Source organism: Onychostruthus taczanowskii, unplaced genomic scaffold (assembly GCF_017590055.1).
Source record: "Onychostruthus taczanowskii isolate IOZ18803 unplaced genomic scaffold, ASM1759005v1 scaffold9, whole genome shotgun sequence".
NCBI classification, from domain to species: Eukaryota; Metazoa; Chordata; class Aves; order Passeriformes; family Passeridae; genus Onychostruthus; species Onychostruthus taczanowskii.
This window is the reverse complement of record NW_024506993.1, coordinates 16709559-16736380: the sequence shown is the minus strand read 5'-3', so window position 1 is coordinate 16736380 and position 26822 is coordinate 16709559. Positions and strand designations below refer to the sequence as shown.

At 59.7% G+C, this 26822-nt stretch overlaps 2 protein-coding genes across 2 annotated transcripts in view; one reads left to right on the top strand and one right to left on the bottom strand.

Annotated features, from left to right (window-relative positions):
- The first annotated feature begins 607 nt into the window (after nucleotides 1-607).
- Nucleotides 608-23970, top strand: LOC121347144 (semaphorin-3D-like). Its single transcript, XM_041425521.1, has 18 exons — nucleotides 608-730; nucleotides 11849-12042; nucleotides 16472-16632; nucleotides 18042-18104; nucleotides 18326-18445; nucleotides 18747-18849; nucleotides 18951-19079; nucleotides 19372-19517; nucleotides 19734-19848; nucleotides 19955-20024; nucleotides 20400-20544; nucleotides 20624-20846; nucleotides 20967-21055; nucleotides 21540-21581; nucleotides 21861-22018; nucleotides 22215-22279; nucleotides 22459-22589; nucleotides 22674-23970. Exons 2-18 carry the CDS (start codon nucleotides 11928-11930, stop codon nucleotides 23085-23087), a joined length of 2289 nt encoding a protein of 762 aa, XP_041281455.1. The 5' UTR covers nucleotides 608-730; nucleotides 11849-11927; the 3' UTR covers nucleotides 23088-23970.
- Nucleotides 23702-26822, bottom strand: part of RAD54L2 (RAD54 like 2) — a 48193-nt gene continuing 45072 nt past the window's right edge. The window contains exon 22 of the mRNA XM_041425520.1: nucleotides 23702-26446. Within this exon, the coding sequence (XP_041281454.1) occupies nucleotides 26379-26446 (68 nt within the window). The 3' untranslated portion in view covers nucleotides 23702-26378. The remainder of the gene's footprint in view (nucleotides 26447-26822) is intronic.

Sequence of the window (26822 nt, the reverse complement as noted above, 5' to 3'; positions counted from 1 at the left end):
CACCCTGCTGCCAGGAGCTTGTAGAGAGCAATGACTCCTTGTACCCCCTTTTCTCCAGGCTGAGCCCCCCAGCTGCCCCCAGCCCTTCTCATCAGACTGAGCCCCCAGCTCCACTGCCCTTCTCTGGACATTCTCCAGCACCTCAACGTCCTTCTTGTAATGAGGGGCCCAAAACTGAACACCGGATTCAAGGGGAAATACATCAGGTCCTTGGATATCTGTGTCTGCTCCTGCTGCACTGTGCTTGTGCACTGGAGCCCAAATCCTCCCTGATTTGCTTTTCCATCACATTTCTCTCTGGAGCTGCCCATGGCCCAGAGTTTTCCATCCTAGCCCTGCTGCCCGTGTCCCCGAGCCTCTCCCACCCACCGCGCTGCTCTTTGCCTTCCCAATCCACAGCAGGAGCGCCGCAGCCGGTGCTTTCCTGTCCCCCTCCATGAGCTGGACCCCGATCTGCAGGGATGGAAGCTCCCGGGAAAGGACCGACACAGATTTCCCGGCGGCTCCACAGGAGCCCGGCCCCGCGGCCCCGCACCGCTAGATGGCAACTGCGCTGTGCGCGGAGCGGCCGGAGCGGAGCCCCCGCAGCGGGGCTGGCTGCGAACGAGGGGCTGCCCCGGCTGTCCTCCCCACCTCCGGCTCCTCCTGCCGCCTCCAGGTGCTCTGGCTGCGCCGGGAGAAGGCGCTGGAGCGGCGGCAGGGCGCGCATCGCCGCGGGACCCGCCGGCCGGTGAGTAACGAGAGATGGGTTGAGGTGCTCGGGCTGCCTCGGGGCGCTCCGTGAATGCCTGGGACAGCATTCCCGGGGGAGCAGGAGCCGGCCTTCATCGGTCCTGAGCTCGTCTGCTGTCGCTGTCAGCTCCGTTGTGTTTCACAGCAGAGTAACTCATGAGTGACCGGGCTTGTCCCAGCCCCTGCGGAGAGAGCGGAGCTCACCCTGCCACCCTGCCCCAGCATGGCATGAAAAGTTCTACTAATCTTTATAGAATTATGGAATGGTTTGAGTTGGAAGGGACCCTAAGGATCACCTTATTCCGATCCCCTGATCTTCTGTGTTTGTGTTGTATCTTTTCATGCTGTAACTTGGGTCCCAGGAGGTTTTGTGCTTTTTTACTACGCTGAAGCTGTTTCCAGAGCTGGTTTTTCTAGGGTTTCTCGACTTCAGTGCTCTACTTTGCTACAGAGGTTTAACAGCCCCAAACCCCCACACTGGGCTAATTGTCACCAGCCCATGCTGGGGGCTTTGCCACTGCTCAGAGATAACTTTGTCAGATTTCTCCTTCCCCACCTGATAAAAATCAGTCATTTGCCTCCAAAAGGGTTCTGTCATTCTTGACCTAAGGAGGACAAAAATACCAGCCTCCCTGATCAGTGAGGGAGTTGCCCCCTGCTTGGGCTTTATAAAATCTGTTGGGACAGGGAAATGTGTTTCTTCAACCCCCTCTGCAACGCCTCAGCGCTCAGAAACTCGGGTCAAATGATACAGCAGGCAGAAAAGAAACAGAGCCTGAGAAATGCTGAGTGCTTTCCAAAGGAGTCCCTTAACTAATGATCCCTCTGCTAGGAAGTATCACAGATCTTGGGGATGGATGGCCAGGAGTCAGGAGTTTTGCACTGAGTGTCCTGAGAGTGATGGGTGGGTTTTGGTGTGAGGGGCTGATACTCAGGGTGAGGGAGGAAGGAGAAGGTTGAATGGCTGTTTCTGTCCAGAAACAAATAACGAAACACTGAAAGAACTTAAATTAAGACAGAGTAATTTCTTTCTTTCTATCCTTGAAACAAGGCCACCCTCGGCATTAATCTCAGCTCCTGAGTGTGTGGCAGCCCTAGGAGGCAGCTGGACCATGGGATGCACTGCCCACTGGAAATCAGCTCCAGGGAGCCCACCCTTAGTTAAGAAGTTTATTGCCTTTGAAGAACCACTGCTTTGATCCAGCTGCTGAGCACTGTCAGGAAAATACTGCTAAACTGGAAAGCAGGATTTTTCCTGCAGCCATGTGCCCGGGGGAAGTGCTGCAGGAGGTCTGTCCCAGAGCTGCGGCCGTCCCGCACACATGCCGGCCACGCGCCCCGAGCACGAGCCATGGGGAGCTTTCTCTTGGCCAAGTGGAGCGTGTCCCAGCTTTCTGCCGGCCACTCCTCGCTCAGCCTTCAAAGGAGGGGTCAGGCAGCCCTGCCGGGTCACTGGCTTGACACGATGGGCTGCTGGAACAGACAGATTGCTCCTGCTGAGTGAACGCTATTGAAAACGGCAGAGACACAAACACCCGGTGATTAATGAGCCGGGGACGGGGAAGTCAATCCGAAAGCCAGGGCAGAGATATCAGCCCTATAAGAAATATGGGAAGAATTCACCCCTAATCTAATCTCACTGAATTCCACAAGTGTGTAAGACAGGGATCATTTGCTGCAGTTCCTTAGGTTGAGAATTAAACAGGAAACCCCCAAGGATGTGAGATGTTCTCCCAAATACCATCATGCCTGTGCACAGAGGCTGGAGAGCAGCTGCCACAGTCTGAGCCATCTCATCTGGCTGGACGAGGTGATGCCCAGGCTGCGGTGCTGCCAGCAGCAGCATCCAGCAGCACCCAGCTCTGGGACAGGGAGAGGGAGCCAGGTTTAGGGTCCTTTGCAGCTCTTGCCCTTTGCCAAGCCCAGCCCGAGCCAGCAGGGCTGGCAGGGGTTCCAGATGGGGGTCCTGCTTCCTGGCTCTCTGCCATGCTCCTGTGACACCCTCTCCGGGGCTGTTTACAGCAAGAACGAAGATTTATTGTAAATTTTGGCTTCCAGACTCTTGGAGCTGCCTCTTCCTCCAAGTTTGCTCTCTCCCCACTCCATCTGGGATGACAGCGAGAGGTGGCTCAGAGAGCACAGGGCAATTAGATCCTTACAGGCACTCGCTCACATGGTTACAAACCCACAGAGTCACCTCCTGGCCTGGGGGGCAGCCAGGAATGTCTTTTGAATGGGGATAGGGGGACACACCCAGCCTCACCTGCCCTTTATGAGGAGCCCCCCCTTTGGAGGATGCCACATCAGGGGATCATGCTCTCCACTGCTTGGGGCAGGGAGCAAAGAGGGGAGTGGGACCAGGGAGAGAGGAAAACAGTGTTACCTGCCCTGGACTGGGTCTCCATCTGTGGTCCTTGCAAGCCACCTGATGCCTCCCTGCTCCTGCCCTGCTCACAGGAGCTGGCTGTACTTTCTCCATCACATTTACCTGGGGAAACTGAAGCACAGGATGGTGAAAGGACCTGTGTAAGCGACAGAGCCAGACTCACAGTACAGGGCACCTCATTCTCCCTCTCTGAAGACTAGATTATCCCAAAAGCCGACCATAAACACCCAGCATCTCCTTGCAGGTAGATGCCATGAATGACAGAGTTTCTGTGGTACCCAGAAGGCAGCACTCTGTACTCCTGGCAGACGCAAGCCTTTATTACTCCCCTGTGTAGCTGCTCTAGGATATTTGGGCTCTGCCACCTCCATGCTCCGTGTACCCCCTGGTCTCCCCTGGCCCCACTGTACCTGCAGGCGTGCCACACGTGTGCTCCAGACCAGCACAAACCTTCTCCACTGTCACTATGACATGACATGGAGCACAGTTGTTGCCAGCATCAGCCCCCGTTGGCCTGGGAGCCTGCCCAGGGTCTGGTTTCCCTGGAAGGACACCATTCACAAGCACTCAGCTGTGTGGGGTTATTGTTCTGCTCTCGTGTGCTGGCGAGCTGCCCTTTATTGTGTGCAGGAACTCCCCTGCTTCTCCCATGTTGGGTCCAGGTTTATTTCCCTCTTCTCTAGGAGGAGACCACTGATGTCAGCTAGCTTGGCCTGAGCTCTTTGTAGTGTGAAAAGGAAAACAAGGGCTTTCGGTTTCAGTCTGTCCCTTGCTTGTCCTCTGAGGGAGAACTGGCCTTCCCACGGCGTGTGCTCCCACACGGGCGGGCGCTGACACCGTGACAGCTCTGCCACCCTGTGCCAAAGCCACGTGCATGGAGTCGGGCTCGGAGCTGAGCTGCCCTGTGCTCTGGGAGGATGAGCTGCTCCTCGGGGCAAGATGAGACACTTGGGGTCAATCCCTGCCCTGCTGTGCTTCCCATTTGGCCTTGAGCAGGTCACTTAGTCCATGTGTGCCTCAGCCTGGAAGCATTACTGGAGTAATGACACCATGGTGGCCTTCCATGGTGGAACCACCACGGTGCAGATGAGTTCATGGGGGCAGAGAGGCCTTCACGTGAGGCAGGGGTTGGGCAGGAGGACGTGGCACAGGGTGCTGCCTGCTTCTGACCCTCTGGACACACTGGCACAGGGGCTGTGCTGGGAGAGGGTACCCCCGCTGGTGTCCGTGCTCTGGGCTGGCTTCTCCGTGTCTGCAGGGCAGGGAAATGACAAAAGCAGGGCAGCCGTGTGCTTTGGAGCATCCTGCTGCGGCTGCCCCGGTTCCCCCAGAGCAGCTGTGCGTCAGCCCAGCTCCTGACCCGTCCCAGACCCTCCAGCGGCTGCACCTTCAGCTCCGCCCGGAGCGGACCTGGCCTCTCCTGGGAAGAGAGACCGAGCTGGGGTGAACGGCCCGGCGTCCATCCCGGCGTCCCTGCTGAGCCTGGGAAACACCCGGCACAGGAGCCGCAGCCTGGTGCAGGCAGCTCCCGGACCGCTGCCGGGGTGCCGGGGGATGCCGGGGCTGCAGAGCCCGAGAGCAGCCGAGCCCGTCCCGGTGCCGGGATGCCGGGGGATGGCGGGGCTGGCAGCGCCCCGGAGCAGCCGAGCCCGTCCCGGTGCCGGGATGCCGGGGGATGGCGGGGCTGGCAGAGCCCGGGAGCAGCTGAGCCCGTCCCGGTGCCGGTGCCGGCGCTGCCCGAGCGCGCTGCTCCGCGGGGCTCCAAGGCCTGCGAGTCAGAGACCTTACTCGGCAATCCAGGCTGAAATTCCCGAGGAGCCCGGCCAAGAAGCTCTGAGAAGAAGCAGATAACAGGCCAGGCACCCTCCATCCTCATTAAAATACTTTCTCCGGCAGAGCCCCCCACGCCTGCCCAGCCTGTTCCAATTAGCGCAGCGGCAGCAGCGCCGGGAGCGGGGCTCCCGCTGATGAAAACAAAACACTGCCGAGCTTTCAAGTGTCGGGGGAGGCGTGTGGCCCCAGCTGGGACAGGGTGGCCCCGGGACTGCGACCAGCAGCCCTGTTGCTGGCTGGCAGTGGTGAAGCGGCTCACGAGCCGGGTCACTGAGCAGCAGAGCAGGTGTTTCAGGGCCAGCTCCTGCCTGGAATGGGGAGATGTGGCCAAGCTAAAAGCACTTTGAGTGGTGCTGAGCATTGCTGTCCAATAGGTTTGGAGGTGGGAAGCAATAATCCCAAGGTGAATGAAAAAAATCAGTGTTGCAGATCCTGTGGGCTTGCTGCAGAAAGCCCTGGCATCTTCAGGAAGCAATCAGTGCTGTCTTGGGAGTGCTGGGACAGGCTGCAGCCTGCCCAGGGAACAGGAATTCTTTTCCCAGGGCTAGCTTTCCCTGGAGATACCCCTAGGGATGGAGCTGTCCCTCCCAGCCCTTGGGTTTCTGCTGGAATTCTTTGCAGGGGTCCCACCAGGACCCAGCCAAATCCACTCCTCTTTTCCAGAGGCCACCAAAGGGGCAGCAGCTGGTGACACTGGGTTCCAGCTGGTGACCCAGGGCTGGTGAAACCCCAGGTGTCACCCATGGAGCCTTTAGAGCCAGTCCGTGGCAAGGAGCACAGACAAACCTGCCCCTTGCTGATCCCTGGCCTTGGAGCCCCTGCCAGCTTTGAGCACATGTGGGATTCACCCAGGCTGAGCCTGGAAAATCTGAAGCCCAGAGAACAACTCCTGTGTGGGGCAGGGCTCCCGGGGCTCCCCAGGGCTGTGCTGAGTGTCAGGCCATGTGGCAGACAGGTGACAAGGGTGGCTTTCAGCACTGGGGTACAAATGGCTCTGAGGAATTCAGTGCTGCCTCTGGGGACCCCCAAGGCTTTGAGAACCTGGCAGCTCAGCAGGCAGTACACAGCCTCTTCTCTGCCTTACTTGGGATCTTTAACACAGCATCAAAGCACGGCAAGCCCCCTCCACTCATGAAGTGTCTCTTCTGAGGAGAGGCTGCAGGAGTTGGGCCTGTTTAGTCTGGGGAAGAGAAGACTGAGAGGGAATCTCACTAATGCATGTAAATATCTCAAAGGTGGGTGCCAAGAGGATGGTGCCAGACTCTCTTCAGCAGTGCTCAGCAACAGGATGAGGACTAATGGCCATGAAGGAAAACACAAGAAGTTTCACCTCAGTATGAGAAAGAACTGTACACTGAAGGTAATAGGGAACTGGAACAGCTCCCCAGGGGTGTTGTGGAGTTTCCCTCTCCGGAGACATTCCAAACCTACCCGGACTCATTCCTGTGTAAGTTGGTCCAGGTGACCCTGCCTTGACAGGGGGGGTGGGCTGGATGATCTCCAGAGGTCCCTTCCAACCCCTATAATTCTGTTATTCTGTGAAAGAAATTTAAGCTTCTCAATTGCACTAGAAGGCAAATTGGGAATTTAGTATGCAAAGTCAGCCCAGAACTTAATACACCAAGTTAACCCACACTTGTCCCTCCTCCACCCTGTCCATGAAGGAGCTCAATCCTCTATGAATTTGCCACTTCCCACTGGTGTCCAGTGTGGTTTGCCCACTCCAGGAGCCCTGGGGTGGGCAACAGGACTGTGGCACCGCTCTGTGCTGGAAGCTGCCTGTGCTCTGGCAGCATTTTAGGTGAGAGCAGACCTGCAAGGTGCAATAAATGCTGTGACTCCATTCAGCTTTCTCTGCACATTGGACTTGCTGCCTCCCTGGGGCTGGATGCCCTTGGGGTAAATTAGAGGAGGAACAGTGGACATCCCATTCAAGCAGCACATTTAGGAACATCTAAAATCCTGCAGGGGTTGGAAGCAGGGGCTGATCCAGCCCTTCACTCTGCCTGTCACTGTGCCCTGGGACAAGCCCACTGCTGGGCCACCTTCCCAGCCAGATGCCCAAGAGCCAGGCCAGGTCAGGCTTCACCTCTCAGTGGCGAGGGAAAAGGAGGGGACTGAGCCAGCAGCCTCTCAAGAAAGGGATTAGCAGGATGTTAAGGGAAGCCAGCTCTTTATCCCTTCATAAACAGTTATTAATACCCTGGCCAGCCTCAGGCTTGGCAATTCCCCATTTGCTTTCGAGGATGTGGTCCCAACTGGAGCGTGCCTGCAGCTACTGTAACTACAGGGGAACAAACACTGTGCTGTGCTTTTGCTCTGGGTGTCACCACAGGCAGCCAGGTCCCTCTGATAACACCCAGACCCCAGGACTGGCCCTGCCCCACTGCCAATGCCACCCAGTGCCCACGAGCAGGGAGCCCCCCTGGCTGGCAGGGGTGACATCCCGAGGCTCTGCAGGGTGCCAGTAGCAGCTGAGTGCCTTCATCCCCACCCGTGGTGCTTGGCACACTCCAGCAGGGTTGTCTGCCAAGGAAGGGTGGTCTGGGCTAACTGCAGCCAGGGCATTGAGTCTCAGGAGGCAGCAGTGAGGGGATGTCCGGCTGGACGGGATCCTGCTGGCCCTGATTGTGTGATGGCAGAGATGCGCTGACCCTGGAGCAGCCTCAGCCTTCTGCTGCTGCCCAGCAATCCCCTCCAAAAATCTCCTCCCTTCCATCACTGCAGATCTGTGTGGGCACGTGTGACCTTGTTGCTGAAGGTTTCACCGGGACCCCGATACTCCACAGGGCACGCAGTGCTGTCCCAATGCCACCCAAGCTCTGGCACTTGGTTTTGTGGTCCCAGCTTTGATGTCATGGAGCAGGACCGTCACGTCCTCCCACAAATCACTCAGCACCACAGGCTCCCTCAGGGATTGGCTCTGCCCCAGCCTGGCAACTCAGGGGGAGGGCAGGGAGGGCTCGCCCATGTGTCTTTGTCCTTCCACTGGAGAAAGCGACAGCTGCCTGTCCCTGCAGCTGCCGGGGCATCCATCATCCCGCACGGGACGGAGAGGCACGGCCACAGCCCTGGGCTGAGCAGGGAGGGTTCCGTTCCGCGGGGCAGGGAGGGTCAGGCGGTGATTTGGGAAGAGGGACAGCTGCGGGCAGGGCTGCTCGCCAAGGCTCGGGGCCAGCAGCTCCCGCTGTGCTCGCTCCCCTCGCACGCGGCTCCGCATTCCCGGGGCACGGAGCATGGGCAGGCACCCAGCCGATGTGTGTGCAGGACGGGCACCCGGGCTGAGTCCTCTGCGCCTCCTGCCCTGGCTTTGCCCCTCATGTTCCTTGCCAGGGTGTGACTCCTTTGTCCCAGCTCCCAAAAGTGGCAGAGAGGGAATCACCCATGCCAGGGCTCAGGCTGGGAGAGGCAGGACAGTCTCAGGAGCGTGGGGCTCAGGTCTGGGAGCCAGGCCTTGCGTGTTTGGGAGCCATGGGAAGCACCAGCCCCATGGAGGGGGTCTTGGCTCCCTGAGGCTCCCCCTTCTCACGGCGAGTTCTAGCCCAGCGCTTCTGTCCCCTGCTGGGGATGATCCCTGTGGATGGATGCTGACGAGGGTGCAGCGCCTCTCCTCTCCCTCGGGGTCCCCCATCTGCTGGGGAGCAGCTTCTCCCTCCCGGCCCTGGAGCTGCCAGCCCTGCCGTGTCAGCGGAGGAGGCAGCAGGCTGCCGGCGGTGCCGGGGATTCCCGGGACACTCCGGGCTGCGGGACCGCCGCCGAGCTCCGCTCAGCGTGCTCTGCCCTCCCAGGGGTAATCGACAGCCTGATAAACCCACTGCCAGGGCCCTTCCCCCTCTGAAATTTGTGCTGCTTTAAACTATGCACGGCATTGCAACACAGCGGGGCTGTCGGGAGGAAATTGGGGCTTTCGCGGGTAAACGATTCCCTCCTGTACCCGCGGCTCAAACAGAAGGGATTTGTCTTTTCTCTGGGCTGCTCACACTCTGGCAAGGCTTTTCAGGGGATTTTGTGTGACAGCCCAGAACCTCAGACCTGCTGGACTTCTGTTCTGTGCAGAACTCAGTGCAGCCTTACAGTAATTAAAGGGAGCTTACAAAAGTGAGGGAGTGACTTTCTACACAGCCAGATAGCGATAGGTCAAGGGGGAAATTGTTTTCAACTAAAAGAGGAGAGATTTAGATTAGATGTCAAGAAAAATTCTTTACTGTGAAGGTGGTGAGGCCCTGGCACAGGCTGCCAGAGAAGTGGTGGATGCTCCATCCCTGGAAGTGTTCACAGCCAGGCTGGATGGGCTCAGAGCAGCCTGACCCAGCGGGTGGCATCCCTGCTGTGATCATCTGGAACAAGATGATCTTTAAGGTCCCTTCCAACGCAAACCATTCTGTGATTCTGTCACTTCTGCAGATCTCCAGTAGAAGGGGAGGGGGCGAGGGCACAAGGAAGCCACAGGGACCAGGGCACCTGGTGGACTGCTGGCAGACTCAGCCCAGCAGCGTGGGGTCACCGCCTGTGCCACCTATGCCTGGCACTCCTGCTGACTGCCAGTCCCCCAGACAAGGCTGCCATCCCCAAGTCCTCCCCTGTGGGTGCTGTGGTGCCTGGAGTATGAAATGTCAGCCCCCCACCTCCCCTTCTCTCGGCAGCCCACCCTCACCAGCACTTCCCTCTCCAAACTGAGATGGAAAGAACTGCAGCTCTGGACAGTTGATTGTTTAAAGCTGTCGGGAGTGTTTAATTTAACCCTGGATCCATCATTCCCAGCTTGTTTCCATCCACCAGGCACCCGAGCTCCCCCTCTCTGTGTAAACTCTGCCGAGCTCTTCCCCCCAGCTGATCTGTCTCCCGGTGTCCCTGCACCGAGTGGCACAGCCAGGGATGTCCTTGTGCCAGGGGCTGCGGGCACAGGATTTTATCTGGGTGTCAGGAGGTGGATGTGCCTCACCACTGCCTGGGCATGATGGGATGGAGCCCCTGAATACCCAGGAAAGGACGGGAAGTGTTTCTTACTGGAGGTTATCCTCTGGCAGTTTTTTTATTTCCTTATCTGCTGCAAAACCCTCACTTTCCCATGCCTGTGCCCAGCTCTGCCAGGGCTCTGGGATCCTCCTGGACATGGCTGTGGGATCCTCCTGCTGCCCTCAGCCTGCTTTTGGCATTCCCAGGGCAGGAGACAGGGCTTTGGTATAAGTGAGCTGTACACGGGAGCGCATGCCTGCCCCATAGTTCAACCTGTGTGAACGTGTCCTGAGGCAGGAGCAGTGCCCTGCCTGCCATCCGCAGAATCCCAGCCTGCCCTGGCATCCCCTGGGTCATGAAAGATTCCTCCAAGTCTGCCTTAGCCCAAAGTTAAGCCTAGCACAGACCCAGCTCCATTTATAGAACCCTTCAATTAGAGGACAGCATTTTCCCAAGTCCTGCAGCAACACAACACACTTTGGCAAAGGAAAAATAATCCCTGTCAGATGCCAGCCCCGTCCTTGTGATGACCCTTGGGACAGCAGGGCACGGCTGAGTGCACAGGGTGGCTCTGGGAGAGCCCTGCAGGTGCTGGGCAGAGGAAGGGCTGAGATGCAGCTTCTCACTGCTGCTGCTGGGGTGGGGTTTGTGGCAGCAAGGGCAGCGCTGCTGCGAATCCCCATGTGGCTGATGGGCTCCTAACAGAGAACCCCACCTCTCCGCAGTCCAGGAGCAGTTTGAACCTGGTTAAACACATTGTGCTTATGGGGTGGAGTGGCAGCAAGGGCAGCGCTGCTGCGAATCCCCATGTGGCTGATGGGCTTCTAACAGAGAACCCCACCTCTCCGCAATCCAGGAGCAGTTTGAACATGGTTATGGGATGGCTTTTGTCCCCTCCCTAGGCAATGGCTGATGTGGAAAAGTGCCCAGGAAGGGCTGGCTGGGTGGAGAAAGCAGCCCCAAACTGAAGAGAGACAGAGCAGAGCGCAGCCCAGCCACCACCCTGAGGTCACACCCATGTCCCAGCGTGGTGCCAGGTCTGCTGGTACAGGGGAAGGACCTGGAGCAGCAGCAGGCTGTGCTGACCAGAGTGAGATCCAGGCGGTAGTGAAGGCAGGGAAGGGGCAAGAAAGGAGCTGCACCCCAGCCCAACCACAGTTTGCTGCTGGGGGGGAGAGAAAGCCCAACCCCAGCAGCCCAAAACCTCCTCCCTAGGCAGAGCTGAGCACTCCTTCTTGTGCAAGGCAGTTGGAAAGACTTGGCTCCACATCCCTCCCACATCCCATTGCTGGGATGGCAGGAATCCCCTGCTCCTTGTGCCAAGAGCCTCTGGCCAGGGATGAGCCAAAAAGCTCATTTTGAATCTTTCAGTCATGGGACTGGAAGAAGTTAATAGGCAGCCAGAGGGGGAGTTAGTCAGAGCTGCCATGTAGGGACCAGGCTTTTTATTAAGTGGAGAAAAAGCATCTGAGTATCCTGGATTAAGTGGATAGAGCTGGCAGGGCAGCCCTGCTCCTGGCAGGGGCTGCAGGAGCTGTTGTGAGAGGCTGTGAGCCCCTGTACCCCTCCAAAGGGGGTATGTGTAAAAGAGCCCTTCCAACCCACAGCACCCTGGAGCCAGCGGATGCTGATGGCCTCAGAGAGCTCTGTGGTGACAAGGAATTTGCAGAGATCCTAGCCAGAGATGTGTCATGCACACGCAGATCCACAGATGATATTGGGGAGATCACAGAAATGGCATTTATGGATGGTGCTCCAAAACATGAATTCCTCTTTCAGTGAAAGGGATGGGATTTAACCCCAAGCTGGGAACAGATGAGTGCTAGGGATCCTTCAGCAGGCTCTGCCAAGCACTGGAGTCTGGGCAGACACTGAGCAGAGGGTGCCCAAGCTCAGAGCCCAGTGCCCACAGCTGCAGCCTTCCCCCTTCTCTGCCTGCAGCCGGTGTTGGAGGTGCAGCTCGGCGCTGGACCATGGCGCTGTGAGGGCGAGCAGAGCCTGCCCACTGCCCTGTGCCAGCATGTGGGCTGCCCCTGGCCACTGGCTGTCCCTGGCCACGCTCCTGCTCTGCCTCCAGCTGGGCAGCAGCAGGGCATGGAAGCAGCAGGCCCCACGCCTTCGCCTCACCTACAAAGGTAAGGGGTTCCTGGGGGTCTGCACCGTGCCTGGGGGGGCTGGGGGGGCTGGGGGAGGTGTGTCCTGGACTGGGGCTGGACTGGGTACCCCTGGGGAGTGTCCCCTGCCTTCATCTCACAGGGACACTGAGCCCTGGGACAGTGTCACCGGCCTCTTCCTCTGCCTCCCACCACCACAGTCCTACCCCAGCTCAGCCCTTCTGCTTTTCACCCTCCTCTTCTGTCAGTAGAGACTGATCCCCTGTGCAGATCATCTCCCTGCTGCGCTGCTCCCTTCCTCCCTGCATCTGTCTCTCTTCGGGGAGGCGCAGTTTGCTCCTCTCAAGCCTGATGCAGAGGAGGGACTGCTTTGGTGACCTGAAGATGCAGCGAGGGCAGACTGATAGGTAGCACAAAACACAGCCCAGAGAAGTGTGGAAAGGGAATACCTAGAGAGGAATGGCCTGAGCAGCTAGAGCAGAACCCTGCCAGCTTGGCAGCTTCTCTCCCTGCCATGAACCTGCAGCATGGATGTGGCCAGTGGAGCTGCTTTTAGCTTCTCCTAAGGGAAGAACAGCAAGTTCCTTTGGAGGGTGGCAGCTCAGCACATCCCCAGTGCTGCCCTGGATGTGACCATCGGGAGGGCTGGCCCGGCCCTCTCCACACCTGGGAGAGGGTGGAGCAGCTTTCCCATGGGCACGCACTCCAGGCTCCAGGCCAGGCTCTTGGCCCACTCCATCCCCCTGAGGAGCTGCTCTCCAGGCAGGGACAACCAGCACAGTGAAAGATGCTCCCTTTTTGTGGCTGGAGAGGGCTGGACCTCCCAGGGATGCAGGATATCTATGTGAGGAGATGGCCCTGCTGATAGCCCAGACCAGAAACAGCTCAGCTCTGCCTTTCCTTGGAGCCAGAGGAGGCAGACGGGGCTGCTGGGGTGGCTGGACAGAACAGGGACTGCTGACTTCAAAGCCCCACGGTGTCCCGGGCCAGGCATGCCAAAAGCCCTCATGCCTTGGGCAGAGGCAGAAGAGGAAGCTCCCAGCATCAGGAGGGATCAAGCACGAAGTGAACAATGGCAAAGGGATGTGACTCATGGACAGCAAGGGGCAGGTTCAAGGACACAATGCCTTGAGAAGTTTAGGCTTAAAAATCCCTAGGAAAAAAAAAAATAAATAAAAGGAGGCCTTTGAGAGTCCATCCACGGGATCGGCCTTGCCCTCAGATCCCAGCATGGGGGCGGCGGGCAGAGCCTCGCTGGGGCGGGGGGAGCAGACGTAAGCAGGGTCGAGAGAAGGAAATGACAGCAGCGAGGGCCGGGAGAGCACAGGAAGGATGGGGCACAGGGCACGGGGCCAGGAACAGCAGCAGCGGCTCCCATCCTGCCGAGGAGGAGGAGGAGGAGGAGGAAGAGGAGGAGGTTTATAATAGCACACAGGGGCAGCCTGGGCCCGCCTGGGTCAGCCTGGGTCAGCCCCAGCGCTGAGCTCAGCCTCTCTCTCCTTCCCCAGGCTGTGCAGCAGGGGAAGCACAGCACCCCTGCCAGGTCCTGCGGGAATATCCCAGGAACTGGCGAAGGGCTCCTCTGCCAGCCTTTGATCTGCAGCCAGGCAGGACTCAGAGGCCGCCACCACACCGCGAGTGCTCCGGGGCACGGGGGGTCACGGCTCCGGCTGTCACTGCGAGGGCTGCCCGGCACGTCCCTTATCGGCCAGCAGCAGCGAGGGGCCAGAGCCCGACTGAGCACCGAGCTGGCCCCGGCTTCAGGGATCTGCTCCGGGGGCTGCTGTGCCCCTGAGGGGGAAGGGGAGAGGGCAGCCCTCGGGCAGAGCCGGGCTGTGACCCCAGGAAGCTCGGGGTCACCCTGCACGGGAGATGCTGAGGCTGAGGGGCAGGCGGAGATGACGGATGGGACAAGGCCATCCATAGTGGTCGTGGCAATAAAGGCAAACACGGTGGCCTTGGGAGATAGTGAACACAAAGGAGAGGATGTTTCCCTGGGCTCACCCATAGGTTTGGCCATGGCATGTCTGCTGCAGAGCCCCCCTGGTTCCCTTTTTCCAACGTCGGGTTTGGATCTAATGACCCGAGGGTGAGAAGAGGCTGGGGTTTGTGCAGCAGCTTCCTGGGTCTGGATCCCAGCACTCCACGTCCCTTGGTCAGGGAGGAGAGCCACGGGGTCAGGCTCAGACCCTCCCGGTCATTAACCTTCAGGAGGGTGCAAGTGCAGGGCAGTGAGTCCTTCCAGGGTTCTCCACTACCAGAGGCAGCGGAGAGGGCTCTTCCTTTGTCCTGCCTGACCCTGTCCTCAGACAGGGCTGGCGCAGGTCAGTGACCAGCAAGTGACATTCACTGGGACCAGGCTTGTACCCATTCCTCTTAATTACATTCATGTACTGGATGAGCCTTTCCCCTCCCAGAGCCCTGCCTGACATTTCCCCCGGATCAGGCAGGTCCTGGGATCGTTGGCAGACACAGGAGGATGAACGATGCACCGCACCCTGTTGGAGAGCCAGCAGGGACAATGGCCCGCAGGAAGGGACAGGAATTCACCTGTTAATCCCATTCAGCTGGTGGGAAATGGCTTGGAAGCCTTCTGCCCTGTATCTCTGGTACCCAGAGAGCTCTTGGGCAGGCGAGGGAAGGCAGGGAGCACAGCGGGGCTGCGTGGTTTTTGAGGCAGCAGGAGGAGAGACAGGAGATCCCAGGTGTGCCTTGGAGCTGCTGCTGGCAGAGAAGGATTTGTGTCCCCGCCGTAACGGGAGCTGCCCGGAGCAGGGAAGAGGGAAGGTGGGAGCCAGCCTGGCTGCTGGATCCGGGCAGGGACCCGCGGGCTGCCTGGCCCAGCAGGGACAGGCGGACGTCCGTGGAGTCTCCAGCCCGCAGGCTCTGGCCCCGCTTCCCCTCTGCCCTGGAAAAGGAGTGGAAGGAAGTGACACAAGCTCCCGGGCCAGCCGGTTCCCTTTGGATGGAGCCGTGCCCGTGCCCACGTCCACCCCACCTGCAGCCGGGCCGCGCTGCCCCGGGCAGCCCCGGCCCCGAGCCCTCCTGCCCCCTGCTCCTGCCGCACCGCTTCACTCCGGGCCACTTTGGGCAGACTTTCAGCCCGGATCTTACAGGTTTCCCTGAGTTTCCAGCCACATTCCATCTCCATTCAGCCCCCATCCAGGGCAGCCCATCTTCATCTCCCATGGCCCCACTCTTGCCCGTTACCCTGCACTACACTAAAGCCTTGCCAGAGGAGACAGTCCTCTATCCCCAGCCACGGCCTGTCACTTCTGGAGAGGGAAGAGATGTGTTAGGACTTGTGCAAGCTCCGAGGACTGTCTCAATGCCGGTTTGCTGTGCCTTGATCCCTGGGAGCAGGGCTGGGGGCTGGCAGCTGCTGCGGAGCCGTGTCTGTGCAGCCGCCACTCCTGCTGCACTGGGGGGGCTGGCCCCACAGACAGCCCCCAAACCTGGCACTGCACATCACGGACCAGTACTGGCCCCAGGGATGTTGTTTCCGGAGTTTAACCAAGACACAACAGCTCATTGTCCTCCTCACACGCCCACATGGCCACAACTGCCAGAAGGGCCAGGCAGCCGCCCGGCTGCTGTGGGGAGGAGCTGCAGCCAGAACAGCAGAGCCTTTCCCACTGCCCTTCTCTGCTCCCACAGGAGTGCATTGGGTCATGGCACCCTTGGAACTTTCCCTGAGCCAGTCTAATGCTGGGTTTAGGCTACACCTCAGGACACGGAGTGGGGAATGTGGAGTGCTGGGTTGGGGTGGCACTGGAGGCACAGATGGGGACTTCCCCTACAAGGGTCAGTCCCAGTGCATCCATCCACCTGCCTCACCCTGGGCATGGGGGAGAGCCCAGCAGCCACTTCACAGAATTAGGGGTGTGTGCAGAGGGTGTTCAGAGCAGGTTGTGTTGGCTGTGTTTCCACACAGCCTTTCCTTGGAGGGATGCTTTGCCCCAGCAAACAGCAAGAATCCTTTTTTATGTAAACTCCCTTGATCTGAAGCCTGGGGAAAACATGCCAGGAGTCACAGCAAGTCACCTCTCTGCTCTATCCTCTGCCCACAGTTTCAGGGTGGCTTTGGGGCTCCAGGAGCTCCTCTGGAAGGCAGGTTGGAAGCTGAGCACTCCGAGCTGCTGGGGCTGAACCCCTGTCCTGCCCACGCCTGCAAACCAGCCCAGCCAGGGCAAGGTCAGCGCAGTTCTGCTCTCTGTAGAGAGGGAGCGACTTCTTCCCTCAGCTACACACGTGGAGGAGGTTCCAAGAGGAGCTCAGGGGCACCAAGGGGGATGGGTTTTGCCAAGGCAGTGGCAGGAATGTTGTGTACCCTTGGAGCAGGGATAAATAACCAGAGCTGTCCCAGAGAGGGAGGCATGGGGCCTCTGGCTGTAGGTTGTGTCATTCATGGATGGGTTTCTCTTTGTCCCACCTTGTTTGTGCTCCTCAGACCTGCTGAAATCCAACAGCTCTCGCCTGCTGCTGGCCTCAGGGGATGGGATGGATTTCCAAGCTCTCTTGATGGATGAAGACAGAGCCTGGCTGATGGTGGGAGCAAAAAACCATATCTTCCTTCTCCACCTGGACCATCCCAGCAGAGAGCCTGAGAAGGTCAGTGCTGGGAGGATGGTGGCTCTGGCCAGGCTGGCCTCTTCCTCCCTGGGAACCACTCCTTGTCCCAGCACCAGGGTGTGGAGGTAGATGTACTCTGAACTGGGCTGTTCGATCTGAAGCCTGGGGAAAACATGCCAGGAGTCACAGCAAGTCACCTCTCTGCTCTATCCTCTGCCCACAGTTTCAGGGTGGCTTTGGGGCTCCAGGAGCTCCTCTGGAAGGCAGGTTGGAAGCTGAGCACTCCGAGCTGCTGGGGCTGAACCCCTGTCCTGCCCACGCCTGCAAACCAGCCCAGCCAGGGCAAGGTCAGCGCAGTTCTGCTCTCTGGAGGAGCGACTTCTTCCCTCAGCTACACACGTGGAGGAGGTTCCAAGAGGAGCTCAGGGGCACCAAGGGGGATGGGTTTTGCCAAGGCAGTGGCAGGAATGTTGTGTACCCTTGGAGCAGGGATAAATAACCAGAGCTGTCCCAGAGAGGGAGGCATGGGGCCTCTGGCTGTAGGTTGTGTCATTCATGGATGGGTTTCTCTTTGTCCCACCTTGTTTGTGCTCCTCAGACCTGCTGAAATCCAACAGCTCTCGCCTGCTGCTGGCCTCAGGGGATGGGATGGATTTCCAAGCCCTCTTGATGGATGAAGACAGAGCCTGGCTGATGGTGGGAGCAAAAAACCATATCTTCCTTCTCCACCTGGACCATCCCAGCAGAGAGCCTGAGAAGGTCAGTGCTGGGAGGATGGTGGCTCTGGCCAGGCTGGCCTCTTCCTCCCTGGGAACCACTCCTTGTCCCAGCACCAGGGTGTGGAGGTAGATGTACTCTGAACTGGGCTGTTCTAACCTCACCAGGGACACATTTACACCAGGATGTCTCAATCAGTGGGGTCAGCCCATCCCTGGTGGAGCTGAGCCCTGCTGGGAAGGGCTGGCGCCAGAGGGACAGGGTGGCTTGGCCAGGAGATGTGACCTGGGTGGACTGCAGGCAGTGCCCGGAGCCCTGCTGTCACACCTAGTCCCTGCTGCTGCCTCAAGAGCTCCAGCAGCCAGTCCACTAATGTCATCCCAAGACATCCTGCTGGCCGGCTGTGCAGCCAGAGCCCAACAAAAGAAAATCCCATTAAGGCACTGCAGCCTGGTGTTCCCACAGGCTGGGATCCAGGAGAGCCTGCCCACCGCCTGGGTGGGCCACGGCACGCCCAGGCCCTGTCCCCACGCCAGGTTCACGCTGAGTTGATTTGGCAGGCTGCCCACGGGCCCTGGGGACTCGGGGGGTGTCAGACCTGTGCCAGAGCAGCCCCGAGTCCTCGCCGTGCACCTGAGCCTGGCAGCGCCGGCTGGCTGAGCCTGCTCCCACTGGTGCCACGGGAGGCTGGGGGAAGCAGGGGCTGCATCCATGGGGTCTTTGTGTTTCAGATTTTCTGGCCAGCCCCCAGGGAGCAGGTTGAGCACTGCCAGCTGGCAGGGAAGAACGCAGAGGTAAGTAGGGCTGGCGGCCCCCACCCACCGCCTTTAGCAGCTCAGCACTGATATTAAACAAGCCCAGCACCAAAAGGGAGCCTGGGGGTCTGCCTGGAATGGCGTTGTGGAGCCAGCCGGAGCCGAGCCCAGCTGAGCAGCTGCCAGGACAGGGTCTGGCCAGGCTCCTCACCCCCAGCAGTCACCACGGCTCAGCCCTGACAAACATCTCCCCTGTGCAGACGGAGTGTGCCAACTTCATCCGCCTCCTGCAGCCCTTCAACCAGAGCCACGTGTTCGCCTGCGGCACCGGCTCCTACCAGCCCGTCTGTGCCTTCATCCAGCTGGGAGCCCGGGGGAAGGTGAGGGACACCCTGGACAGACATATCCCTACGGCAGAAGGTGCCAAGGGAGCAGTGGGAGAGGGAGCCCCAGAGGCTCGGGAGGGTGGCCAGCCTGGTGCAGGCCCTGGCATTCACATGGAGAGAGCAGCTCTGGCTTGGGAGTGTCAGGGTGTCCCAGTGGGTTTGGAACCAGATTCTGGCATTCCCTTGAGGAGCCCACTCATCACAGACACATCAACCTCCTTCCCACACTTTCCCCCAAGTTCCAGCTTGTTCCCAGACTCCCCCTGGGCTGACATCTCTCCCTTGGCTCTGGCAGGATGCCAGGGCTCCCCGCATGCAGTTGGTGACCCACTCCTTGGAATCAGGGCGAGGACGATGCCCCTACAGCCCCCATGAACCCTTCACGGGACTCCTCATCGGTAAGAGGGAGTGAGGAGCAGAGGGGATGCTGGGAGGGGAGTGCTGGGAATAATCTGTGTCGGGAGGTGCTGCTTCCCACCCACACCCCCTGACCCTGCAGGTGGGGAGCTGTATTCAGGCACCTCCAGTGACTTCATGGGCAGCAGCGCTGCCTTCTTCCGGACCTGGGTCCACGGGGCCGAGCAGAGCTACATCCGCACGGAGCAGAACCAGGACCACTGGCTACACGGTAGGAGCAGGGGGACCTGTGGGGAATGGGGGGGTCTCCTTCCAGCTGGGGAGAGGCTGGGTCCAGCACTTGGGCCGGAGTTCTGATCTGGGCCCTCTCTCCTTGCTGGGGGGAGGCACTGATGAAGCTCCTGGGGGGACCCATGCTCCAGCACATGTTCCACAGCCTGAGCACTGGGAATGGTTCTCTGTGTCCCCTCAGCGCCTCACACTGTTCCCAAGGGCTTTCAGGGCAGTACCACAGCATGGGATCAGGGCACAGGGCCACATTGTGCTGCTCCTTTCCCCCTTAGAGCCCGTGTTTGTTGGTGCCTACACCATCCCTGATACCTACAACCCCCACGATGATAAAGTCTACATCTTCTTCCGTGAGACGGCCATGGACGCTGGGCAGTGGGAGCAGCGGCACATCCATGCCAGGGTGGCCAGGGTCTGCAAGGTCAGTTGTCAAGGCCAAAACCCTGTGGCCAGTTGTCCCACCAGGTGGGCATTTACCTGTTCTGGACCAAGGAGCACCCCAAGCAGAGGAACGTGAGGGTGTCACTGCACACCTACCACAGGCAGAAAGCTCGGGGCTGGGGGTGTCCCTCTATGGGAATGAGGAGGGCACAGCAGTGGAGAGGCTGGACTGATCCTGGCTCTTGGTGCCTGGCAGAATGATGTTGGAGGGAAGCGCAGCCTCATCAACCGCTGGAGCACGTTCCTGAAGGCCCGCCTGGTGTGCTCCATCCCCGGGCCTCAGGGCACCGAGACCCACTTCGACCAGCTGGGTGAGTGCCCAGCCCTGTAAGGCAGCTCCACCACGGCTGTTCCCTCCAGCATGCCCCTGGGATGCCCACCTGCATCCTGTGCCTCACTCCACCCCTCTCTTTGCAGAGGATGTTTTCCTCCTGCGCACCAGGGACCCCCAGAACCCCCTTGTCTTTGGGCTCTTCACGGTCTCCAGGTGAGCAGGACCTTCATCAGCCCCTGTGTGGGACAGCCCCAGCAGTGCTGCCCCGCAGGGATCTCTGTGGGGAGGAGGGCAGCAGCACCACCCTGAGGAAGGGCCACCAGCATTCCCCCCTTTCCCTGCTGCTGGCTCACCAGCACATCCTTAAACCACAGCTTTGGCACCGGCACAACCAGTGATGCCCAGGGTGCGCTGGCTGTGTCAAAACGATTCCAAAAAAAGGAGCAAAAGCGATTCCTCCTGTCACCCCTGGGTGCTGTGCGTGACTCCAGGGCTGGCAGGGACAGCGTGGGCTGGGGAGGGTGGGTGTGCATACACCTGGTCCCCGTGGAGCAGCGGGGACACTGCGAGCCCTGTGCTTCCCGACAGCGGCGTCTTCAGTGGCTCTGCCGTCTGCATCTACTCCATGGCTGCCGTGAGAGCTGCCTTCAGCGGCCCCTTCGCACACAAGGAGGGATTCGACTACCGCTGGGTGGAATACAAGGGCCGTGTCCCCTACCCCCGCCCCGGCACGGTAAGGGAAGGAATGGGGAGCGGCTGGAGGGGAGTGGGACGGACTGGCCTGGCCCTAATGCAGCCCCCGTGTCACACAGTGCCCCAGTGAGACGTACGACCCCCTCCTGCAGTCCACCAAGGACTTCCCCGACGAGCTGATCAGCTTCATGCGCAGCCACCAGCTGATGTGGGAGCCCGTGTACCCGCAGGGCCGGCAGCCCGTGCTGCTCCGGGTCAATGTGCCGTACCGGCTGCGGCGGCTGCTGGTGCACCGGCTGGACACGGAGAGCCGCGACTACGACGTGCTCTTCCTCGGCACAGGTGGGAGCTCAGCCCGGCTCTGGCAGCGCTGCCACCCCGGGGCAGCTCGTGTGGCACTCTGGTCCCGCCAGCCCGGGGGGCTCCCAGCGCTGACAGCTCCCCCGCCCGCTGCCTTCACAGATGACGGCAAAGTCCTGAAGGTGGCCCTGGCCGGCGGGGCGAGCCGTGACCCCGAGGTGATCAGCCTGGAGGAGATCAGCGTCACTAAGGTACAGCCAGGGTGGCACCACGGGGGCTGAAGTGAGAGGGCTGGAGCGCACAGCCTCCCCTGGCCGCGGCACCCTCCGTGCAGGCTCCGCAGGAACTCACTGGCCGCTCTCAGGGAGGTTCTCACCTCACTGCTGGGGACTCCCACCCGCCCTGGGCAGCAGAAAAACACCGAGGGGTGCCAGTGGGACTGGAGCCAAGCCATCTTCCAGCTCCCCATCCAGTGCCTGAGGGGGCGTGTGGGTTGCATTTTAGAGCCCACACTGCAACGGGAGGGCTGAGCTCAGGTTTGAAAGCAGGGCTGCTGGGCAGAGCTGTCCTGGGCTGCCCACGCCAGAGGACCAGCCCAGGGCCCAGCCTCCTTGCATGGAGCCGGTGACCAGGGACCTGGCGTCCTGTAACCCCTGGGGACACAATCCTACTTGGTAGGGTGGGGCACCCAGGAGGGACTGACGTGGCTGCAGCACCCTCTCGCTCCCCCTCCAGGTACCTTCTCCCATCCTGGACATGAAGTTATCACCAAAGCGGGTGAGTGTCCCTTCTGCTTCTTCCAAAAGCAGTCCGGGAGCAGGGATAGAGGCCAGCTGATCCCAGCCACTCTGCCGGGTCCCTTGGTTCCCGTTTAGGGAACGGGATCCTGCCAGGGCGTTGCGGGAACGGCAGGCTCTGTCTCGCGCTCCTACTGTCCCCCAGTGTCTCCTACTGTCCCCCAGTGTCCCCACCCCAGCACGGGGCAGGGCTCTGTTCCCTGCCAGCCCGGGTCTCCAGCCGTGGGTCTGACTGCCCCTGTCCCGCTTGCCCGAGCAGCAGGAGCTGTTTGTGAGCAGCACCCACGGGCTGCTCCAGCTCTCCCTGTACCGCTGCGAGCTCTACGGCAAATCCTGCACCGACTGCTGCCTGGCCAGGGATCCCTACTGCACCTGGGACAGCAAGACCTGCGCCCCACACCTGCTCACGGAGAAGAGGTGGGTGTGCCAGCCCTGCATCCCCCTGCGAGGTGATGCTGTTCGGATCAGGGAAGGGCAAGCGGCAGCCCTGGAGTTTTACCCATCAGCCAGACCCCTACTGCCACTCTGCCTGCCTGCCACCCCCCTTTTCCTAGTCCCCCTTCTTGAGGCGTTGCCACCGAGGGATCCCACAGGCTTCTCTGCTCTCCCACAGGCGTGCCCGCTGCCAGGACGTGCTGAAAGCTGACCCGCTCAGCCAGTGCCAGGACACGGCAGAGGGTGAGCGCCAGCTCCGGCGGGGGCAGACAGCTGTGCCCAGGGAGCGCCATGCCCAGGAGGGACCGCGCTGGGAAACCAGTGCCCCCACCGCGGGCTGGCTGCTCCGTGCTACCCTCCCTCCGTCCCTCCGTCCGGTCACACAGCCCCCACTCAGGGCGCTCACCCCCTCCCCTGCACAGGGACAGCCGCAGTGGAGAAGGTGGTTTTTGGGGTGGAGAAGAACTCGACCTTCCTCGAGTGCCTGGCGCGCTCCCCGCAGATCACGATCCGCTGGCTGGTGCGGCGCGGCGAGGAGACAGCCCCGAGCGAGGTGCGGGGACAGGGCGGCAGGGACCAGTAGCAGGGGTGGCTTTTATCCCCAAGGACTGACCCACGAGCTCTGTCTTTGCCCCAGGTCAGGAACAACGGACATTTCTTGGTGCTGGAGCAAGGGCTGCTGATCCGCCAGCTGTCGAGGGAGGACGTGGGCACCTACGAGTGCCAGGCGGTGGAGCGCTCCTTCTCCCGGCTCCTCACCCGGTACAGCCTCCGCGTCATCAGGCATGAGGCCACGGAGCTGCCACCGCACAAACGGAGCAAGGGGGTTGAGCCGGGAGGGACCCACCAGAGCCCCCGGCCCCGGATTGACCTGAACCCGAGCTCCAAGGGCTTCCCGCGGGCCCTGGGGGCACCGGGCACCAGCCTGGACGCCTACTGCAATGCCCTGCGGCTGCAGGAACGGCAGCGGCAGCGAGCCTGGCACAAGTGGCAGCACCAGTCCCCGGACAGCAAGAACGGCCGGGTGCGGAGGCACCCGCAGCGCCTGTGAGGGGCAGAGGGAGCCAGGGCTGCCCACAGCTCCCTCCCCGGGCTCTCCAGGGCCTTCCCGGCCCCAGCTCCGGGACACCTCTCGCCTCGCCGTGCAGAACCGCCGCGCTGTTACTACCTCAGCCCCCGCCAGCCCCGCGGCCTCCCCGCGCCCCGCGGGGCACCGGGGCCAGGGCACGCAGCCCGCGCCGCCTCTCCCAGGCTCGAGGCTATTTACCTGCAGAATATTTATTTTCCATGCTTTCCTCTGGCTTTGACTGATGATCAGCAGCAGCAATAACAAGCACAGAGGACAGGGAGGGGAAAGGGCCAGGGTTCCCAAGGGTTCCCAGACTCCAGCAGCAGCCAGCCCAAGCAGGGCCAGCCGTGTGACGCCTCCCTCTGCTCTGGAGGCGGCAGGATGCTCACCTGGGTGGCTGCCGAGGTTGACGGAGCCCAGGTGCTGCTGGAAGCAGCAGGACACAGTTGCTGGCTGAGGCTGGGCTCCAGGTGTGCAGAGATGCTCATGCCCAGCCCAGCTCCAACCCACTTCAAACGACACCACTTTCCTTTTTTCATTTTGACATTTATTTTACTGGGGAGAAAAGAAATAAAAAGAGATGCAACAGGCAGTTATACCAACTTACAATTTATTATTTTTTTAAAAAATGACATGAAACACAAGTAAAAATAAATACATCATATAAACAACAAATTGTTCAAAGTCTCTGTTCTGGGAGATCAGGCGAGCACACCCCGTTGGACAGAGAGAAGAGGGAAGCACATGATCATGCGTGGGGCCAACCGACCGACCCGCCCGGCTAGCAATACTCTTTCCAACCACAACAAGACAGGCCACAAACTAAGGCGCTAGTAAAAAAAAGAAAAGAAAACTAAAAAAAAAATAAAATAAAAAAAAAGCAACCCAAACCAACAGAAAACCCCAAGTGAGACTCAGTGATGGATTCCTTCAGGCTCCCATGGATGTGCCAGACTCCAGCTCTGAGCCAGGCACCATGAAGCAGCCAAGGCAGTGGTGGTGGTCCAGGAGGTGGCAGAGGTCGCCCTCCTTCACTTGCCCCATCTTCCCTTCACAGGGTGCGCTTGCTCCAAGGTGCAAGGAGCCTTCCCTCACTGTAATCTAGCTGGACTATGGTCCCTGTTCAACCTCTGCCCCCCACCCCAGCCCTCCCCCACCCGTGGTCCTTCCAAGACTGAATCAACAAAATTTATTCCAGGGTGGCGAGAAATACCAGCTGTGAAGGTATTTGCTGCACTTGTCCCTGTTGGCCTGGATGCCACCCCCAAACCAGCAGCAATCCTCGCACCTTCAGCCTCTTGAGTTTGTTGCCCAGAGAGGCTGTGGCTGCCCCATCCCTGGAAGTGTCCAGTGCCAGACTGGACAGGGCTTGGAGCAGCCTGGTCTAGTGGAAGGTGTCCCTGCCCATGGCAGGGGGTTGGAACAAGACAATCTTTAAGGTCCTGTCCAGCCCAAACCATTTTATGATTCACTGACATCATTAAGTCAAAATACACATAATTTCTAGTGAAGACCCCATGGAAACCCCACCCTTTGCTTGTGAGAACATTTGCTTTCTCCAAGTAGCTGCACCAAACCTCCCCACCCTCCCAGACACTCCAGGACAATGTGCAGCAGATCCTGCCCAACATGGGCCAGGCTGGGCTGTGTTGTGCCCACCCTGCAGCCCCCCAGGAAGCCCCAAGAGCCACATCAGCAGTGGGGGCAACAAGCCCCCCAAGGCCAGGACACAGAGCAGCAGCAGCCAATCTGTGCCCATGGCACTGTCCCACAGTGGTACCCAGCCTTCACCCAGCTGTGCCCAGGAGAGCAAACCTGCCACCAAAGGCAAGGGCCAAGGGCTGGGTGCCAGCGTAGAGGCCAGCTGACCATTCCCAAGGACCCCACAGATCTGCCCTGGCCTTGGGCTGTGCTCAGAAATCTTCTTTACTGTCCAAAACACTCTGCAGAGAGTCCTGTGCTGCTGTCCTCAGTGTCACCCACAGCCTCTCTGAGAACCAGCAGCTGCTTCCCATCAGGTCATTTGGAGACAGAAATTCAGCAGCAGAAGAAGAATTTAACCCGTGCAGGGAAAGCCCCTGTTCCAAGCTCAGGAAAACCAAGCGAGAACCCTCTGCAGCAGAGTCACATGCTGGAGAGGAGGAACCTCTGGGGAGAGCAGATGAGGGAGAAGAGCAGGCCCCATGGGAGGGGAGTTTTAGAGCTTAGAGAGCTCCTCCCACTGGGGATAACCCACACCCTCCTGTGGCTTCTGGGGGGCAGAGGAAATCCTTCCCATGGCACCGTGGGAGAGCAGGTGCCTCGGAGCAGCCCCAGCCACTGCCAGCTCCCATGGGAGCCCTGTGCTCAGGGCATCTCTGTGAGCATCTCAGGCGAGGCTCTGCCAGGGCCCATCTCCTCTCTAGGGGGCCCAGGGCTGGTGCCTGGGGCAGAGCTGGGGCTGCAGGTGGGCACAGGTGGGCACTTGCTGTGCAGGGCCCTGCGCTGCAGCTGCCTGGGCTGCAGATGTTTGCCAGCAGTGCATCATGCACAGGAGGGTGCCAAGGCGTCTACAAGCCATGGCCACTCAGGAATTGGAACAGCCTCACACCTCGCCCTGGTGCTGGGTTAACAGCCAGCCCGGAGCACAATCTGCACCCTGTGGCAGCAGAATGACAGTCATCCTCAGCTCCTACAGCCACAGGGCTCAGGCTCTGCGGGAGGACCACTGGAGAACATCAGGTGGCAGCACAGGCACGTGCCAGGGCCTGCTCTGGAAGCCCTGGGCGCTCTCCTGGAGAGGCAAGGAGCAGAGAGGTGTGCAGTCTCCAGTACCACATCCAGACCACGGTGCTGACTGCCCCCAGCCGCATCTTCACACCTTGTCCCAGCACAGGCCCCATTCAGAGATGACATGGGAGGGTCCCTTGGATGAGCCCCACTACCCTGACCCCCACAGGAAGGGCTGGGGCGGCCGCAGGGCTCAGGGGGGTCTGCTCATGTTCCCGCCTCCCACACGCGCCCGCAGGTCTCAACACTTGCTACTCTCGACAAGGAAAACCCTTGCCTAGGTCCATTCCCCAAATCCACAGGAAAACTGACAGCCTCACAGGGATGCAACGGACATCTGGGCAAGCTGGTCATACAATCAGTGTCACAGGGTAGTGCATGAGGTGGACACACAGAGCACAGGAGGGCATGACTCACAGATGCAGCACTGTCAAGTCTTTGGAGAAACTTGCATGAACACCATCAGTTAATTTGCTTTGTTACTTTTGTGGGGGGGTTTGATTTTTATTTCCATGGTGCATCCAAAGACAAGTTGTCCAGCAGTTTGCTCAGAACCCCTCGGTTTTCAACTCCTAGGATATGTTAAAGAAGAAAGCACTATTTTAATGTTTGTTTTTTTAAAAAAAGTAATTAAAATAATTTGCATAGCTAAACTGTTGATCTAAGGCTTCTATGAATGGTGTGGTTATGTTTGACAGACAATGTCCATTAAACAGAGAAAGACACTAGGAAAGCCCCATAACATTTTTTATTGTGTTTCCGTAACACACGCGTGCACACACAACCCTCTCTCTAGGAAAGGGAGGTCCCCATCTTCCAGCACCCCTTGGTGGAGGATGTCAGGACATCCTGCCCTTTCCTACACCTAGTTGGTCCCAGCAAGCACCAGTGACTGCAGCCTCCATGGCCTAGGGGTCCCCTGCAGGCTACCACCAGCTCCAGGGACAT